Raw genomic sequence first — 20,155 nt, 5'->3', positions numbered from 1 at the left:
CAAATACAGAAAGCAAAAATTCTCAATCTTATTTCAAGAAAATCAATTAACCTAGAGGACAGTGCTGTGACATAGCAGGCAAAGATGCTGCCTGTGGTGCCCACGCCCTATATGGCACCTGTTCAAGTTCCAGCTGCTCTGCCTCTGATCCAGCTCCCTCCTAACGTGCCGGGGAAAGTGAAGGAGGATGGCCCTAGTGCTCAAGCTCCTGCATCCACATGGGAAACCCTGAAGAACCTCCTGCCAACTGGCCTCAGTCTGGCCCAGCTCTGGCCAGTGCGGCCATTTGGGGAGTGAACCAGCAGACAGAAGATTGATCTCTTTCTGTCTTGTCTCTCCCCCTCTCTGTTAACTCTGCCTTTCAAATAAAATAAACAAATCTTTAACAAAATTCAATTAGCCTTGCCAACAGTCTGGAGAATCAGTCTGTTTAGCAAGTGGTGCATGTAAATAAGTAATTAAAGACAACATAAAAATGCAACTTGGTAAACAGGCATTATCTATTTAATAAGTGTAATATATACATAAGTCCTCTTGAAAAGCTTCATTTCATACAGAAACATATTTACAAAATGAACAGTGTAATCAAATTAAAGCTTATCTATACAATGCACATATATATAGATACACATATATATGTGTACTCTGGAAGATAAACAAGCTTCATCATCACAGTCAAAATGGACAGCCATCTGCATTCTAGAAAAGAATTTCATTCCAGAAGAAAAATACATTTTAAATCTGCAATTAATATTTTTCATTTATTTTCCTGAAAACTTCATGTTTGGATTGTTTTTCTATTATTTTCTTGTTCAGCACTGAAAATTCTCAGGTTTCCAGTGCCACCAACTGGTGCTAGTTAAAAACTAACAATCTTAGTGTCAAAAAAGAATTATTCTGTATTTCTTTTTCTTAAAAAAAAGTTACAGTAGAATAGGCTACTGGAGTCAACGTTCGTAAGGCATGAATGACATGATTTGTGAAATATCCTTACCAGGGTAGCATATGTAACATTGACAACGTTCATGGTTTCCAATGGGATTTTTTCCCCTTCTACTGGTAAATCTCCGTCTACATGTGTATGTAAAAATCATTAGGAAAAAAAATCAACACACTGCAAAACAAAGTCCAGAAACACACATGGCAGCATGATTAGGTTTGTCCTCTGAGCACTGAGGAGGCCTTAGTAATTTACAAAATCGTAAAAATCTGTCACCTGATGGTCTTTGGATTGTTGTCTTTTTTCTTAAATCATAATTAAACATCAAGTTGTGACAAGTTAGGAAATGCGCACAACTACCAAGAAAACAGCAGTGTGTTCTCAGCTTAATTCCACATGGATTTGGTTTCCAAAAATTCATGCCAGAGTCAGATTTCTGGCCACCTACTTGCCCAAACAAAGTCACCCTCTTCTCAGCCCAGTGTTAAGGGGCTGGCTGTGAGCTAAACAGAACCAGAGACCTAGCCCTACTTTTACACCAAAAACCCCACGAGAAAGGGAACTGACTGCCCTGTCTGGTCCACTCACCAATGCAGTAACAATACCCTGTGTGGTGCCTGGCAATGGGAGGATTTTAATGTGTGTAGTAAATGGGAAAACAGCATGTGGATAGCCTGAACATTTCATTTCAAGCTAACTTGCTTTACACGGTGATGAAACATAGAGGTAACACTGTAGAGAAAGAAAAAAAAGATCACCAAAAAACCATGATCACAGTTCAAACTTAAGTCTTCCTTCCAAACTCACCATTTATCAATCTTTAAAACTTAACAGGCTACAAATCTGAAGTGATATGGGGAAAAGGGATTCACAGCCAGCATTCAATTTCAAACTAAAACCTGGTGAAGCACGCCCACACACACACACACACACACACACAGTCATTTCTTGTTCAAAGACAGCAAAGGGTCACTAACCAGACTAGCCTTTGATGTGTATAACAATGAACACATGAAGCAATTTCCCCCAGACTTCAGGTTTATCCAGACCACGTCCCCTTCCAGACATCCCATTCCTCTGCTCAACACAGTAACAAGTCAAAGGCCCGCTAAATCCTTACAGCAGCAGCTGTTTGTGAATCAGCACAGATCCGGGTGCTGGACACAGGCTCACTTTGCTCAGTCCTGAGCAAAAAGGATACAGCAGATACTGAAGAAGAAAAGAAAGCACTTCCTTCAAAACTTGTCCATACTTTCTATACTTATGGAGGGAAAGGACAGCAAATGAGTTAAATATGCTTTTTAATAACTGCCTTCTAAAACTGTTTAATTATTAAACTTCTCCAAGAAGATGGTGGCACAAATACTAACACTGGAATGTTTCATTTCTGTCTGTAATAATGTGTGTGTGTGCGCATGTGTGTGCATTAAAGTGCATGAGCATAGGACACTGGGGATCTGATCCCTATTTGGTCTCCATTATTCATTTTGTGCCTTGGAGAAACAAAAAATTATTAATTAGTATCACTTTTAATGATGTTGCCTACTCTGAGTAGCCCTGTGGAGTGTCAGCAATGTCTAGAGACAAATGGGAAAATAATTCAGATTTTTATTGCACTTACCCACTTTTTAAATTTTGATAAATTACTACTGGTTAAAAATATCAACACATTATGGTGAGACTAATACTTTTAACAGCTATTTTAAAAATAAAACATCTTTGAATGTGTGAATATACTTTCATTTTGAAGTGAAAGACATTTGTTTATGGACACGACTCAATACACAGAAAAAATAAGAGACTACATTGATTCATCTAATCCTTAATAAATAACCTTTTTAAACAATGTCAAGTTGGTAAAAAAAAATGTTAAAATACATTAAAAGGACATTGCCACCATGAGCCCAACTTCTGTAGCCTACACAATTCTTTAAAGGCTTTTATTATATCACACCAAAGAGTACTTCCTTCAAGGAAAAAAAAGGACGTAAAAATTCAAAACAAAAGTGAAGCTTCCTGTAACATTTACACATAAGCCAAGGTATCCTATTACAGAATGGGTCTGAACATAACGCAAACTGAAAAATCAAACTCAGAAATTAAAATAGGTGAGAAACGACAGGAGGTGAGAAAAACTTCAATGACAGAGAGACACTGATACTACGGCAACATGTAAATGTACAAGTAAATGTACATGTACTAAATAAATATTGTAAAAATCCAAAAGGTACCAAAATTTGGCTCTAAAATTCCTTTGGTGACAAATAAAGAGTCTGTGTTTTAAACAAACACACAGAAACGTTGTATTTGGAGGAATGGTATGCTAACTCCCCTATATTAATTATATCCACAGTAAAGAATGGTGTCCACATGAAATGGTGCCATATGCTGGTTTGTCCTGGGGAACTGGTTCTTCATAATGTCTTTAAACCTTATATTTATCTTTTTATGATGTCAGTAAAACAGAAGTATTTTAGTTTCAAAGAATCAATTTCTTTTCTAATGATTGGATTCATTTCATAATTTAAAATATAACTGAACTGTATGGGAATTTTCTAAATGAACACGTTATTTAAAATCTTAAGTAAAGACTTTTAAAATTCAACTATTAAACAATTCAAATCTGATAAAATGTAGCCACGGCAGATAAGGAAACCTGACACGGATATACAACGCCTGACCACTGCTGGTTACCAATGGCTAGCTTTCCTATTTGATTTGGTCTTCGTCAAAGTAAAAATGAGAAGACCCAAGGAGTCATATGCATCCTTCAAACACAACCCAGCGCTACCATGGAGGGTCAGAACATGAAACTCAGCCTCGTCGTCAGGGTTCTCGGTGCTGGTCAAACAGTCCACTGTCGATGACTGCTATCTATCTTTTCAGGCTTGCTTTTGTAAGTTGAATCACTTTTGACATTATGGATTTTAAAGGGAAGAAACATGGAGAAGGGGTTTTTCAAAGCCCTTGAGGTAATGTTCAGCACTTTGTCTGACAATCAGCAGATTAAGCTGTGTGGGATTCAAGGACAGGCCGCTGTTCTGCACCACCCAGATTTCCAGAAAGCCTGCACTTGCACAGGACACAGAGCAATGCATCCAGACTGTAAAGGGACACTTTTTATACAGATGAAGCAAAACAGATTTGTCACAGGCTGACACATAAAGCAGGAAGAAGTTTCCAACAATACTGGTCAATGGCACCTGCTCCTGTGTGGCTTCTGTCTGCTTATTGAGCAAGAGTTTTGTGTTAAATTTTCTTTGTCTTCTGTTCTAGTTCATGCTGGTGCTTAATAAGACGTTCTATTTCAGTTCCAAGTGTCTGGAGGTTTTCCTTTAATAATTGAGGGGGAAAAGGGAAGAGAAAATAGAAACTACTAAGTATAATGAAAAAGAAGATTCAGTTTAAATTATTCTTGCCAAAAATATTTTGAAACTGAAACAGTGATTAGTTCTAAATGCTACGTGAAGCAAGCCAGGCACACAGGTATATTCTGTAAAGTACTCCTGTCTACTTCAAAGTGATACTGTTCTACAGAAGCTACAGCAATTTTGAGTACCCAAAATGATTGTTAACAATAATTTAAATAATTTTTAATTTAAATAATTTAAATAATTTTTAAAAAATCCATTGCTAGAGCTGGCACTGCAGCACAGTGAGTTAACAGCCACCATTTCCACACCAGCATCTCGTATCACACAGCTGGTTGCAGTCCCAGCTGCTCCACGTCTGATCGAGCTTCCTGTTAGTGCACTTAGGAGGGCAACAGATGATGGCCCCAAGTTCTTGGGTCTGTGCCACCCATGTGGGAGGTCAGAGTCAAGTCCCTGGTCCAGCCCGACTGTTACAGACAGTAGACAGACCTTTCTCTCTTTTTCAAATAAATAAAAACACATTTCAAAAAAAATCCAGTACTATCAGGGTTCAAGCACAACAAAAATAGAATTGCTGCATCAGACAAAAGCTGCAAAAAATAAAGCAGCAAAAAAGTTAGAAATGCCACAATCTTAAAAAAAATTATGTTTCGGGGCAGGCATTTGGCATAGCAGTTATGATGCCATTTGGAACACCCACGCCTCACACTGAAGTGCCTGGGTTCGATGTCCAGCTCCTCCACTTCTGATCTAGTTTCTTGCTAATGAGAATCCTGGGAGGAAGGCAAGTGATGGCTCAGGTAATTGGGTCCCTACTACCCACATGGGAGACTGAAACTGAGTTCCTAGCTTTGGCCTGGTCTAGTCCTGGTTGCTGCAGACATTTGGTGAGTTAACCAGCAGATGGAAGAACTCTGTTTCTTTCTTTCAAATTAAAATGAAAGAAAATAATAGGGGCCAGTGCCATGGCTCACTTCGTTAATCCTCCGCCTGCAGCGCCGGCACCCTGGGTTCTAGTCCAGGTCGGGGCGCCAGATTCTGTCCCAGTTGCTCCTCTTCCAGTCCAGCTCTCTGCTGTGGCCCAGGAATGCAGTGGAGGATGGCCCAAGTGCTTGGGCCCCTGCATCCGCGTGGGAGACCAGGAGAAGCACCTGGCTCCTGGCTTCGGATTGGTGCAGCACGCTGGCCATAGCGGCCATTTGTGGGGTGAACCAATGGAAGGAATACCTTTCTCTCTGTGTCTCTCTCTAACTCTGCCTAATAAAAAAATACTAATAAAATTTTTAAAAATTTTTCTTTTGCAATTAAGTATAATTACATGTCAAAAGCCATCCACTGCAAAGTAAACAATCCATCTAGGTGTCTGTCCAATATCTAGACTGATATGCTTTTGCTATATCTTCATCTTTCTTCACTTTTGGGGTGGGTGACTGATAAAGTAGCAGCCAACATCCCGTATCTGAGTGCCTGGGTTCAAGTCCCAGCTTTGCTCTCAATTCTGGCTTCCTGCTAATGCAGACCATGGGAGGTAACAGATAATATAGCTCAAATACTAGGGTCCCTGCAATCCACATGGGAGACTCAGATTGGAGTTCTGAGCTCCTGTGTTCAGGCTAGCTCTGTCTCAGTTTGTCTCCCTGGCTTTCAAACAAATAAAAATTAATTTAAAAAAGAAATAATCATTTAAGTGCCAGAGCAGACTGTTTACTGGTTGGTTAGGGAATGAGAAATACAAATATACCTTTAAAGTAATATTTTTTAGTAATGTATCCTCCAAAACAGCCTGTAATTTTCGGTTGATCTCCAAAGAAAGTTCCAGTGTTAATCCAGTATCAGCTGGATGGGATGTATATAAAGATGCCATGATGCCACCCCGTCTACTTAAATGGACTTTGTTAAAATCAGATGCCTCTGAAGAAAGTGTTCCCGATTCTTCCCGTAAAATGTAACTCTGAATTATTCTGCAAAACAAAACAACACTACTAGTTGTGTACATGCACAATTAAAAACATTTAGAATTTTAAGATCAAACTAACTATAAGCATAAAGATGATTAGTATAAAATAAATATAACTATTAGGTTAGTAATTACCTATATAAGAAAAGAAAGGAATTGTGCTTATTAAGTTTATTTCTTAAGCTATCCCCGTTTTTGGGCATTTGACTCAGGAGCTTAGCTGCTGCCTGGGACAGCCTCATCCCATTATCAGAGCCCCAGCTCTTCCCCTTCCAATCCTGCCAATCGTGTTCTGGAGCAGCAGATGCTGAAGCGCTTGGCTTCCTGCCTGTTGGCTTTGTGGGAGACCTGAGTGGAGACCCTGGCTCCTGGATTCAGCCTGGCCTAGCCCTGGTTGTTGCTGTCATTTGGGGAGTGAATCAGTGAATGGAAGCTCACTCTCTCCCCACCTCCCCCACCCCCACCCTTTCAAATAAAATGAAAGTAAGTAAAAATTGAAACTATTCCATTTTTGTTCTGTTATGGTACTTAAAGATATATAAAAACTGCTTTTCTATTTTGTTCCTTATTACTCTAATCAAAATGTTCATATCTGAATAATTATTTCATAGTTCTGACTTGATATTTTCCTTTTAAATTTAAAACCCTCTGTATTTTACTCTCTTGAAAGGAATAAACTTTACAGTACATCTAAATTATTTCAAAACAAAAATTTTGAAGTCATGGGGTGATCTTACTTAAATGAATAAAGGTATTTGTGAGAAGAATTTGGGCACAGCACAGGGTCTCGAGTCAGTCAGAGCTACAGGGTGAGGAGTAGCCCTGGATGAGGAGTGATGTGATCTGAGTCCCAGTTAACCGACCTGCAGAGTCAGAGAAATCCCTCCCTGAGCAGTAAGTTAACAATCAGCGAGATGTTTCTAAGCCACAGGTACCATGCCTTGCACTACCAGGTCTCCAATAACTTAGACCACTATGTCCTACCCAATAAGAAAAAATCCACAATCCCATGAATTTCTCAGCACCAGAGTCATGAAGCTAAAACGAAGTAAGCAAAACACTAGCTTTAAAATTCAGTTATTTTTAGTTTCTTAAACGATTTACCATCGATTGAACTCTGTAATACCTTAAGGAAAGACCTGTGTCTTCTTTCATCTTTATTCCCCAAACTCGAAACATAACTAGGAAGCATAAAAGACGGGGCATTGAATGGCTATAATTATGAATTCTTGTCTTGAAAGACAGGTTCCTGATAGGATTTATTTTGAAAACAGTAATTTTATCATGATGGTATTTTGGACAGTTTATATTAGCATAATAATACATACTTTGTCTTTTTCCTGATTTCTTCCACCAGCTGTTTGATGTGGTCCTCCATGAATTCTATCTTCTCATTTTTCCGGGCATGTGCTTTCTGCAGCCTAACTATCCTCTCGATCAGCATGGCCTTGTCGACTTCTGGGAAGTTATCCACAGCGACCGATGACCCAGTGTTTTCTGGAGATCGATCTTCTGCACTGCTTCGAGCATTAAGGGACCCTGGAGACAAAGCAAAAAACAAATGTAGATACTGCACTTAGTCTAGTCACTGCTCATCTACTTATTCCAATATGGTGTTCAAATATTCACTCTAAGAGAGACGGACACAGGCGCGTCACAGATCACATGTCTGAGTTTCCGTTTCTGAATACACTGATGATGGGAGTACCAAAAGCGTCTACTGTATCTCTTGGGAACACGATGAAGAAGTAGGAGTGGAGAAACAAAGATCTCAAGAAAAAAAGTCCAAGATGAGACCCAAATTACACAATAAGAGAAAAGGGGGGAAAAAAAAAGAGGGAAAAAGAGAAGAGAAAGAGACAGAAATAAGGTTTGTGCGTATGTGCTGTGCTCCAGAGCCAACCTGTCTAGGTTGAAATCCTTCTCTCCCATGTTATTTACCTCTCTGTGCCTTGGTTATACATCTTTTTATTATTATTATTATTATTTATTTTTGGACAGGCAGAGTAGACAGTGAGAGAGACAGAGAGAAAGGTCTTCCTTTGCTGTTGGTTCACCCTTCAATGGCCGCTGCGGCCGGCGAGCTACGCTGATCCGAAGCCAGGAGCCAGGTGCTTCCTCCTGGTCTCCCATGCGGGTGCAGGGGCCCAAGCACTTGGGCCATCCTCCACTGCACTCCCGGGCCACAGCAGAGAGCTGGACTGGAAGAGGGGCAACCGGGACAGAATCCGGTGCCCCAATCGGGACTAGAACCCGGGGTGCCGGCGCCGCAGGCGGAGGATTAGCCTAGTGAGCCATGGCGCCGGCCAGGTTATACATCTTAATGAGAATAAAAATGTTATTTGTCTCACAGGACTGCTACCCTCATTTAAACGAGTGATCACATGCTAGCTTATTTTTTTTAACCAGCATCAGTGACAATTTCTGATCATCTTTACCCTACGAAGATAAATATTTTTAAACTCATTTATTAAGACAGTAATGTATCTAAGACTGTATAATAAATGGCAAACCTGAAATCTAAACACATGCATAATTTCCAATCCATGTTCTATTATATTTTTTAAAATGACAGTGTTCTTTAAAAACGTGTTTAAATTTTGAGAGGAGAAGAGACAGAGTAAGAGAGCTCCCATCTACTGGTTTACTTCCTGAATGCCCACGATGTCTGGGACTTGAGTAGGCTGAAGCTGGGTATCAGGTACTCAATTCAGGTCTCCCACAGGAGTGGCTAGGACTCAATTACTTAAGCCATCACCTCTGCCCCCAGGGTCTGCAGTAGCAGAAGGCTGCAGTCAGGAACTGCGCGAGGCATGAAACCCAGGCACCCAGGCACTCTGATACAGGGGAGGCAGGCTTCTTAACTGGCATATGTTTTAATACTTCAAAATGAAACAAAACACATCAACACTTTTTAAAACAAAAAAGTGTTAACTTTGTAATTAATGACTAAATAACAACTGAAGCCATCAGGTTTTTTGTTTTTGTTTTTTAATTTTTACTTGATATCTAGAGTTAGTCAGTGAGAGAGAGAGACAGAGAAAGATCTTTCTTCTGTTGGTTCACCCCCCAAATGGCTGCTACGGCCGGAGCTACGCTGATCCGAAGCCAGGAGCCAGGAGCTTCCTCCTGGTCTCCCATGCAGGTGCAGGGGCCCAAGCACTTGGGCCATAGCAAGAGAGCTGGACTGGAAGAGGAGCAACCAGGACTAGAACCCGCAGCCCATATGGGATGCTGGTGCCACAGGCGGAGGATCAACCAAGTGAGCCACGGCGCCGCCCGCTATTGGGTTTTTTACCTGATGAACTAGAACGACTCCCCATGCTGCTGACTTCTTTATCATAGTTTCCAGTCTCAATCTGTTCTAATTTTCTTCGTGCTATAGGAAAAAAGAAATGTATTACTTGGACAATTACCAATACCATTTCCTCCATTTCATCTCTGATTTTAATTGATAAAGTCATTTAGACAAAAATGACAGGGATATCAGAAGTGCTTCAATACATACTTTATAGACAGAAGGCTACAAGCATCATTCATGTAAAATGACATTTAGAAATGTTCAGGTCAAATGCAAAACATAAAAACAACATTATGATAATTAATACTGGCATCACTATGTTACACTGAACTACTGAACTAAACTTTTGGAGTCTTAAAAGATTTAAAATATGCTTCCAGGACCAGAAATTTCCCTTCAATTACATCTATAAAAACAAAGTGAATTTTTATAGCAAACACTCGGTTATATTCATATTAAGTAAATGCTTAAGTCTTGTATTATATTTTACCCTATTTTCACACGAAGGAGTAGGGGATAGCAGAGACTAGGAGGTTGAAATATGTCTTACTCATCCTTGTATCCCGAGCACACAGTATAGATCCCCTATAATTGTATGAATTTTTTCATGAAAGAAATCTGGGTTCCAGTTCTACTTGTCAATTGTTGTACCCAGGTAATTTATAATTCTTTTGGGTCTATGACCCCAGATATGGGATCAGGTCTCAGGGAATTTGAAGTTAAATGTCAGTAAGGTAGGATCCAAGTACCCTAGATGCTATAAAAATCGATTTACAAGCATGTGTATGGTGAAAATAAGAGAACATTTATTTATATGTTTAATTAAAATATATATTTTATATTTCTATTTTTCATGCTTTTTTACATAAGATTAATTATAAATAAACATATATAAATTGGAGAATGAACTGTTAAATAGCTTTTACTGACAGTAGCATGTAATCAAAGTTTACACCTTGCTCTCGGCCTTTTGGCTAAGATCAAGTGTAAAGAAGTTTACAACCTGCTGTCCTAAGGAACTTTCTCAATTCTCACATTTTGTGTTTTGTGAATAAATACCATTTAGTATAGAAGACAGACTATTCATGGAACTGTTAAGTTTAGCAATGTGGTCTATGAACATTAATACATTAAAAAGAAACATACAGCTCTTATCAATGTGTTAGAACCCAAAATGAAATATATTTTCTCCATAAAAATTTTTAATGATTCAGAGAGCAAACAGATTCCAGGTCTAAGTGTGGAAGCACCTTTTACCTTGCTGAAGTTGTTTGGTTAGGTCCTTGACACTGGAGGCATGTTTACGTCTCTGAGTTACTAAGTCATCTTTCAGCTCTTCCACCTGGGTACTCAAGGCTGTAACTTCTGCCTGCCTACAAGTGAGTTCAGCTCGCAGAGTCTGCACCTCTTCTTTATGCAGTTCTTCCTCCTTTAACAATCGACTTTCCTGAACAGTAATAAAATAAAAAGCACCAAACTTAATATTATTCTTAGTTTAAACCTTCAGACTATACGGGCTTTGAGACTAAAGGTTCTACTGTCTTCACTCTTTATTGGGTGGTATTAACTGAGCTCCTCCAAATCCTTTCATGGCAAGGCGAGGGGATATAGGATCGACTATGGCACTCGGTCCACACAAAATACGTGACACAGCTCTTTGAACTTTGGGCTGAAGACTCAAATTGTTATTTTTTGTTTAAGATTTTATTTATTTATTTGAGAGGCAGAGTTACAGACAGAAAGAAGAGACAGAGAGAAAGGTCTTCCATGCACTACTTCACTCCCCAAATGGCCACAACAACCAGAGCTGGGCTGCTCCAAAGCCAGAAGCCAAAAGCTCCTTCTGGGTCTCCCACGTGGGTGCAGGGGCCCAAGCACCTGGGCCATCTTCCACTGCTTTCCCAGGCCACAGCAGAGAGCTGACTGGAAGTGGAGCAGCCAGGACATGAACTGATGCCCATGTGGGATGCTGGCACCCCAGGCTGAGGCTTACTACTCCACAGCACCGGCCCCTCAAATTGTTTTTGTGAGGAACTGTAAGACTTCTCTAACTTTAAACTACTAAACCATTTTTAAACTAAATAAAAACTTAAAGTATCTTTTAAAAACATAATGATTGTAGTTACAAAACACAGTTTTCTTCTTTTTTAAAAAGACTCATTTGCTTTTCTGAAAGGCAGAGTTACAGAGACAGACAGACAAAGAGCTTCATCTGCTGGTTCACTCCCCAAATGGCCACAATGGCCAGGACTGGGTCAGGATAAACCAGGGAGCCTGAAACTCCATCTGCGTCTCCAAGTAAACCAGGGAGCCTGAAACTCCATCTGCGTCTCCAAGTAGGTAGCAGGGGCCCAAGCACTTGGGTCATCCTCTGCTGCTTTCCCAGGTGCATCAGCAGGCAGCAGCTTAACCTTGCTATACTACAATGCTGGTCCTGGTTTTCTTGTTTTTAAAAGCAAAATAATTACTTCAAGGAGAAATTTTATTAAAAATAACATCATTTAAAAGGAAAAACTGTCATGTCTTACAGCATCTGCAATTACCAAAAAGTAAGTGCCAATAGGAAAAGAGTTTAAACCAAACGTCACTACCTTTTTATGTTGCAAGGAAAGTTTAACTTGCACTTTTAGTATGCTGTGTTACGAGTAAAGTGCACGCTGATACTCACCAGAGTACTGTTGGTCTGTTTCATTTGTTCACATTGGCTCTGTAACTGATTCTCACTACAGGAAAGTTTATCAAATTGTGACTGCAAGGCGCTGGACTCAGACTGAAGCTGTGCATTCTTACTGGTGAGCCTTTCTGTAAAAAGCAGTAGCTCAGATTCTCTCTTCCTACTGCCTTCAATGTCTTTTTGCAGGTCATTAACCAAAGAATTAAGACTTTCCACTTCTTCCTTCAAATTTTCAATTTCTTGGTTACCTCTAAAAAACGAAGTTTATATTTAAGAAAAAAATTACAATGTATTAATGGCTTGGGAATTTTCATCTAAGGAAATCCTTTATTAAGGTATTCATTCATTTTATTTTATTTATTCATTCATCCAAATATTTATTTTATTCATTCATCCAAATAGTTATGAATGCCCAACATACACCAGGAACTAACAGCCAGGAATAAAAGAGAGCAAGATCAACAAGGACGGAAACTTCACGAATGTGATAAAACATTTATGATGAAAACACAGAGCAGGTTGCTTAAACTAGTCTAAGTGAGGCTCAAACCAGCCCTGAAAGTAGGATAGTAAACAACTCAGGTTTCTAGGCCACCGGGTTTCTACCGTGACAGTTCCTCCCTGCCGCTGTAAAGCAGTTTCAGTATGTGAAACAGAAAAGAATGAGTGTGGCTGCTTAGAAAAAAAAACTTCATTTACAAAAGAGCTAACAGGCTGGATCTGGCTCATGGCCATCATTTGTTGATCCCTGCCTGACCCACAGGAAAAGCAGAAGATAAAGGATGTTCCCAAGAGAGAAACTGGCATGCGGTAAAGCCGGGAAGGGGCTGAGAGGTGGCCACAGATGTTCAGTATGGATACAGATATGGACTGCTCCGTATCTGCCATTCTGAGCACCTGGCACAGGGTATGATATACAGGAGATACCCTGTATATCATTAATTAATCAGCTACAGGTGAAATGCAAGAGTGACGAAGAGGAAGGCATTTAAAAAGCAAGGGACAGGTTGTTAATCTTAGTGCTCAAGCAATTTGAAATCACCAGGCAATCTTTGAGGCAATGGGAAATCACTGAAAAGTTCTGATATTTCCTTTTCAAAAAAGAGTAAGCCAACTGTAGTGAGGCAAATGGATCAGGGAGAAACCAAGAAGAAAAACCAGTTTATAAGCTGTGGCAGTCTTCCAGATGAGAGCTGATAATGGCTGGACTGTGGCAGTAGAAGTCAGGATGTAAAAAGTAAATAGACTTTGACATCTATTTAGATAATAAATAGCATCACTAATACTTTGTGACTGGTTCAATGCATAATGGAAAGGAGGGCAGAGCCCAGCATGGTCCTCAAGTTCTTGCTTTAGACAGTCATATATGGATATTACACTCACCACTTACAAACCTGAGAAATATTTGTAAGAGAGGAACCCACTCTGGACAAGCTGAGGTCTGAGGTGTCTTTGATATACTTGTGTGTTTACAGCTCAGTAAAAAACAGCTGAGGATGATGACTCAAAGGTCCTGCAGCATGCTCCAGGAAGCACTGGGCTCACTGAGGGCTGTAATGTAACTAGAACAGAAGGCAGCTTTCTGACAGGAGCAGCCCACTAAGGAGACAGACAGAGAATGAGTGGAAAGCAAGGTGGGAGGAACACCCGAAAGCCATGTCAAAGCAACAGGTCACATCAAGAAAGACCAGTGGTGCTCAAGGACACCAAAAGGTCAAGGAAGGCTGGCTCTTGCCCGAGATGTGTCTACTACGTTTCAGGAAGCATTGGCAGTTTTCAGTGGAATGTGGGTTAGCAGCTAGAATGAAGTACAGAGGAACAGAACAAAGGAAATGGAAAAAGGAGAATGATACAGACGAATCTGTCAAAAGTCTGGCTAGAAAGGGAAGGAGAAAAATAATCTGCTTAGGGAAGGTCATAGGAGTTTTGAGTTTTTAAAACTACAACTATAGTTAGGGGCTGATGTTATGACGTGGTGGGTAAAGGCGTTGTCTGAGATGCTGGCATCCCATATAGGTGCCAGTTTGTGTCTGGGCTGCTCCATTTCCCATTAGCTTCCCTGCTAATGGCCTGGGAAAAGAGACAGAAGATGGCCCAAGTATTTGGGTCCCTGCCTTCCATGTGGGACTCAGGAGAAGCTCCTGGCTTTGGCCTGGCACAGCACCAGACACTGCAGCCATCAAGAGTGTGAACCAATGGATGGAAGATCTCTTTCTCTCCCTCTCTCTTTAACTCTAACTTTCAAATAAATAAATAAAAATCTTTTAAAAAGTAACTGTATTTAAAGATAAAAAGAAAAAGTAAAAGAGAGGTCAAAGGATGAAAAAGGAGTATCAAGAAAGGCCCTGAAGGGCCAGCACTGTGGCATAGTGGGTTAAAGCCCTGGCCTGAAGTGCTGGCATCCCGTATGGGCACTGGTTCTAATCCTGGCTGCTCCACTTCTGATCCGGCTCTCTGCTATGGCCTGGGACAGCAGCAGAAGATGGCCCAAGGCCTTGGGCCCCTGTTCCCACGTGGGAAACCCAGAAGAAGCTCCTGGCTTCAGATCGGCAGAGCTCCGGCCATTGCGGCCATCTGGGGAGTGAACCAGCTGATAGAAGACCTCTCTCTCTCTCTCTGTTTCCACCTCTCTCTGTAACTCTGTCTTTCAAATAAATAAAAATAAATCTTAAAAAAAAAAATAAATAAATAAAGGCCCTGAGAAGGCTGAAGAGCTGGGGAAACACAGCAGCAGTGTAAAGACTGATGAATTGAGAGAGGAGTAGGGACATTCCTCCCATAATAGAAGCAAAGGAAAGAATGGCTCCAGATGTAGGCAGTTTAAAGGATTGACAGCTTCCGTTTTTTCCGTAAAGAAGTCATCACGTGCCAACAGCAAACAATGATAGAAGGGGAAGGTTGGGGGTGTGAAGAGGCTGAAAGGTTTGAGACAGATGCAAAGAAGATGGAGGCAGTGGCTCTAGGCACATGTGGCAACATTACAGGTGCACTGATATTGCTGGCAGAGGTTAGTGACTAGCCATTTATAGCAGCATCAAGCTGGATGATGGTGAGGATTTCTTAGCTACACTCAGAAACTTAGCTATTGGTGGGGTGTAGGAAAGAAGACACTGTATTTGAATTCAACCCAAATTCAGGCTCTGCCGAATATTCAGTAAAATGGTTTCATGAGAAGCCAAAGGATATCATCAACTCTTGACCTCCAAGCTACATTCATGCAAAGGTCTTAGAATTACCCTTTTGAAAAAAAATTAAGTCCTGTGCATAAGAAATCTGAAAAGCACAGAATCTGAAAGAACAGAATGGACAAAGAAACTAAATCATTATGTCTTGTAAGTTCTTACTGTCAATGTTTAGGAAATATAAACCTTGATTTCTAGAAGTTACGATGGGAATTCAAATGAAGAGAAATTTAAAACTTTTTAAGTAGTAAAATTATAAAAACAGTTACTGAATGCAATAATTTCATTTAAAAATAGAATCTTGAGACAGAGTAAGAATCTGGTTCATTAACAGAGGTTGTTCATTTTATACCTTTGAAGTTGTTCCTGTATCTGATCTGCAATTTTCACTTTGTCCAATAAATTTTGAATTTCTGCTTTTTGTCGATTGATAATTTCCTTGTATTTTGATAATTCATCTTCTGTTCTAAATCGTTCATCTTCTAGACATTTTACCTAACAAATGATCATAACAGAGTTAAATCATAAACAGTATTTTCTTACTCCTTACAAACTTTGTCATATAGTGGCTATACATTAATAACCTAAGCTGAATTATATGGCATTATTAGTTAATATGAAGAAAAATAAGGTGAAGTTAACATCACTGGAGTTTAGTCTTGGATTTCTTATGATTTAGTTTTGCAAGTTTTAGCATGTCACATATTTTTATTCAATCTCTAGTTCCTCATTTAAAAAAGAAAGCTGCTATCTTGCCAGCCTACCCTAAGGAAATGACATGGAGAATAGGAAAGTCTATGAAAGACTGAAAATTATTAAGGGACCCTAAATTCAAGGTACTAATTTTAAAACCTATTTCTAAATAAATGAGTGACACACAGTGATAATATATCATATTCATATTAAAAGGGATGCTATTCTTACAATAAAGACTATAAGAACAGAAAAGAATTTACTAGCTTGTTAGAAATTAAAACTATCCATCCAAGACAGGGGTGGGGAAACTTTTTTCTGCCAAAGGCCATCTGGATATTTATAACATCATTCATGAGCCATTCAAAATTATCAGCTTAAAAATTAGCCTGCTACAGATTTGTTGAATTTCAAGTGCCACCTGTGGTCACTTTGGCAGGGCCAGACCAAACAATTTTTTAAGCCTTATACAGCCCAGGGGCCAGATGTTCCTTACTTGATAAGACTATTACATAAACCCAGAAGAAATACAAAGAAAGTCTTCCTATTATTTTCTGACAATTATAGCGCTAAGGTCCAATTATTCTTCCAACTGATTTGCTGTAAAGACTGTCTTCAGGTAAGAGGCCCAAGGATGAATTATAGATAGCAAATGTGCTACGAAATAGGAACTTCTGGCCCAGGGCCCAGCAAGGAAGACATTTTCACTTCAACAAAAACAACTGATTATGCTTCTAGAGAACTGCTACTCTACTCCTCTGAGTTCTTGTATTTTGGAAATTTTTGTACATAAATATCCTTCCCCATTACTTTAAACATCAGAATACAAAATTAAAGGCATTTACCCCTCCTCTGGAGTCACAACTAAAGATTTAATTACCTTTGTTCTCAGTGTTCGTAGCTCATCCATACCCTCCTTAAATGTCCTCTTCAAATCTTCTAGTTCCTTTATTTTGGCATGATGCATCTTTTAAAAAGTTTAAAAGAAACCACATGTCACAATCCACTAAACTTGCCTTAAAATTGGATGGTAATAAATACTCATTATTTCTCTTTATTACACAAATATCCTAGATAGTGTAATAAATACAAAGAGCAAAACTACTTACCTCTAGCTGGTCAGATTTTTCTTGCATTTGTTTTTCAAGTTCTCCTTTTGTGACTCTAAGTTTTGCATCAAGCTCATTTGATTTGATTTCTTCTGATTCCTAATGAAAAAGAAACGAAAAACACGAAAATTTCTAAAGTTTTATACTTAGAAAGGTAAAGAAAGCTTTGCAATTAAATTCACTAAAGTGAAATACAGAGCTTACGTATGAAAATTAAAAAGACTGGGGGATGGGTGTTTGGCACAGTAGTTAAGATGCTGCCTGGAATGCCTGCATCCTACACTGAAGTGCCTGCGCTTGAGTCCTGGCTCTGCTTCCACTTCCAGCTTCCTTCTATGGCATCCTGGGAGACAGCAGGTGATAGCTAGAGCTCAGCTGTTGCAAGCATTCGGGGGAAAAAATCTGTAGATGGAATCTCTGTCTCTCTGTCACTGACTTTCAAATAAACATAAATAAGTAAATATACAAATGCAAAAATAAAATTTAAGATGGTATTTTATCAATTCTCTATGAATAAGAATAGTACACTTAAGATATATAATGTAATACCTACAGAATAGTTTTTAAAATTATACATTTCCCTGCAACTGTCTGGTATTTTTCTAGGTTTGTGTTTTTTTTTTTTGCAAATTTTTCTAGTTAGAGCCATTTAGGTTGTAGCTATTTTAATATAGGAAATAGCCTTCATTCTCTATTTCAAATATTGCAGATATACAAATTTAATGAAACAATGGTATTGTTTGAAAATTTAATACCTGATATGTTTTTATCATATCCTGACAGTTCTGTCGTATCTGATCTGCTTCCTCCTTTGCTTGTGTTAACTTTGTTGTTGTTTCTTTGAGTTTATCTTTGGTTTCCTGTATGGAGAAAAAGACAAGACATAAAGTTGGCCACAGCGATGTGAAGAATGTTAAGTTTTTGCCCTAGGACTGCCACTGAGGAGTCCTATATTCTAGCAACATTATTATATGTCTACAAAAAAATGAAAATGGTCTACATACTTAACTAATCACTAAATAAAGTTAAATTTATAAGAGCTTTCAATAAATTCTAGAAGTTACAAACCTGACAAAAAGCATAAAACAGTTCTTTGAGCACCCACATAAAAGACAATCCTTTGGTTTACGGCTGTGGTGTATAATAAAAACTAACTTTTCATAGACTGATGCTGCAGTTTCTGTTCTTACCTTCTCTCCTAAATGGGAAATTCTGAAGACTTGGAGGCACTACTCTCATCAAACCCAATTACTTCTGCTTGTTCTACTCTGCAGCTACTGCTTCAGTCCCAACCACCCCCAACTCCCTGAATATCCTTCCTCTGAGCCAGTTTTCTCCTCATCCATCCATCCTTCTTTATTGTTCTTTGACTGTCTTTCTACCACTGGGTGATTTTCCAAGACAGAACCCTTGTCCTTCGATTCTTTTTCCATAATTCTTCTTCAGAGAACCAGTGCAGTGCTCTGGTTTGGGCTAGCATGTGGATTTCAGAGCAGAGTTTAGGGAGCACCTCCTCCTAGTAACTTCCCTTCAGAAGGGAACAGATGCTGCCTCCTTAACTTTGCAGATTTAACCTAGAGACACCCCAAGTTCTAAGAACTGCTATACCACACTTACATGCTATTCTGTAAGTTATCTGACTCCCCAGTTAAACACATAGTTTCTCAGCAACAACTAGCTCTACACTTGTCATGTATTAATCATTTGATTAAGACTTGGTGAATTGGGTCCAGTGCTGTGACGTAGTAGATTAAGCCTCTGCCTGCAGTGCCAGCATTCCAAACAGTTGCTGGTTTAAGTCCCAGCTGCTCTTCTTCAGATCCAGCTCTCGGCTAAGGGCCTGGGAAAGCAGTAAAGATGGCTCAAGTGCTTGGGCCCCTGCACCTGCATGGGAGACCTGGCGGAAGCTCTTGGCTCCTGGCTCTGGATTGGTTCAGTGGTAGCCATTTGGGGAGTAAACCAGCAGATGGAATGGGAGACCTCCCTTCTCTGTCTCTCCCTCCCTCCGTCTGTAACTCTGCCTCTCAAATAAATAAACCTTTAAAAAAAAAAAAAAAAAAAGACTTGTTGAATTAATGGAGGAATAACTAATACAAGCCTTCTGCTCTAGATAGGTTGGTCTCCTCGAACACTACTCATCTCCCACCCTTCCTTCTTGCTGTTCCTCACATGGAGTGCCTTCCTCTGATCTCTTGAACCATTTTATCCATGCTTTGCACACTTTCTTACACTTTTTAAAAATGAATCTATCGGGGCCGGCGCTGTGGCATAGCAGGTAAAGCCATACAGTGCCGCATCCCATGTGGGCACTGGTTCAAATCCCGGTTGCTCCACTTCCAATCCAGCTCTTTGCTATGGCCTGGGAAAGCAGTGGAAGATGGCCCAAGTCCTTGGTCCCCAGCACCCACGTGGGAGGCCCAGAAGAAGCTCTGGGCTCCTGGCTTTGGATAGGCGCAGCTGCAGCCATTGCGGCCATCTAGGGAGTGAACCAACGGATAGAAGACCTCTCTCTCTCTGCCTCTGCTCTCTGTAACTCTGTCTATCAAATAAATAGAAATAAATCTTTAAAAAATGAATCTACCATTATTAGTTATATACTTTCAGTTGCTAATCTTTAATAGTAACTGACTTGCACTGAAACCAGTATCTCTTTCAAAATATAAGCAATAAGTTAGATACTTTTTCAAATACTGATTTTTTTAAACTATACGACTCGGTGAGAAGAGAAAAAGAGGAAATTTACCTGTTTTTTTTTTCCCCTCAACTATCATATTATCAATAACTAAAACAGCTTGGCACATAGTAGGTACTTACTTCATTCACTCAAAAATAGCAACTGAGGGACTCCTATATCCCAAAGAAATATTTATTAAATAAAAGGAATGTCTGAATAAAGGAAAACTGAGAATCACACTGAATGTTAAG

The 20,155-nt window shown here is 39.5% G+C and overlaps 1 protein-coding gene across 4 annotated transcripts in view; it reads right to left on the bottom strand.

The window, feature by feature from the left end:
* Nucleotides 1-486: 486 nt before the first annotated feature.
* Nucleotides 487-20,155, bottom strand: part of CCDC186 (coiled-coil domain containing 186) — a 49,714-nt gene continuing 30,045 nt past the window's right edge. For 3 of the 4 annotated variants that reach the window (XM_008270533.5, XM_008270534.5, XM_089314324.1), the window contains 10 exons: nt 17,986-18,090; nt 17,231-17,329; nt 17,002-17,088; nt 15,781-15,923; nt 12,241-12,496; nt 10,830-11,019; nt 9,570-9,650; nt 7,600-7,810; nt 6,056-6,275; nt 487-4,273 (listed from right to left, as the gene is read on the bottom strand). In XM_008270533.5, the coding sequence (XP_008268755.3) occupies nt 4,190-4,273; nt 6,056-6,275; nt 7,600-7,810; nt 9,570-9,650; nt 10,830-11,019; nt 12,241-12,496; nt 15,781-15,923; nt 17,002-17,088; nt 17,231-17,329; nt 17,986-18,090 (1,476 nt within the window). In that variant the 3' untranslated portion in view covers nt 487-4,189. Of the gene's footprint in view, nt 4,274-6,055; nt 6,276-7,599; nt 7,811-9,569; nt 9,651-10,829; nt 11,020-12,240; nt 12,497-15,780; nt 15,924-17,001; nt 17,089-17,230; nt 17,330-17,434; nt 17,666-17,985; nt 18,091-20,155 lie in introns of those variants that run through there. The other variant, XM_089314325.1, reaches the window with a different exon arrangement.

The sequence above is a fragment of the Oryctolagus cuniculus genome, chromosome 15 (assembly GCF_051225735.1).
Source record: "Oryctolagus cuniculus isolate XC-2025 breed Fujian yellow rabbit chromosome 15, ASM5122573v1, whole genome shotgun sequence".
Classification (NCBI taxonomy): domain Eukaryota; kingdom Metazoa; phylum Chordata; class Mammalia; order Lagomorpha; family Leporidae; genus Oryctolagus; species Oryctolagus cuniculus.
Note: the sequence above shows the minus strand (reverse complement) of the source record. Positions and strands in the feature narration are given on the sequence as shown.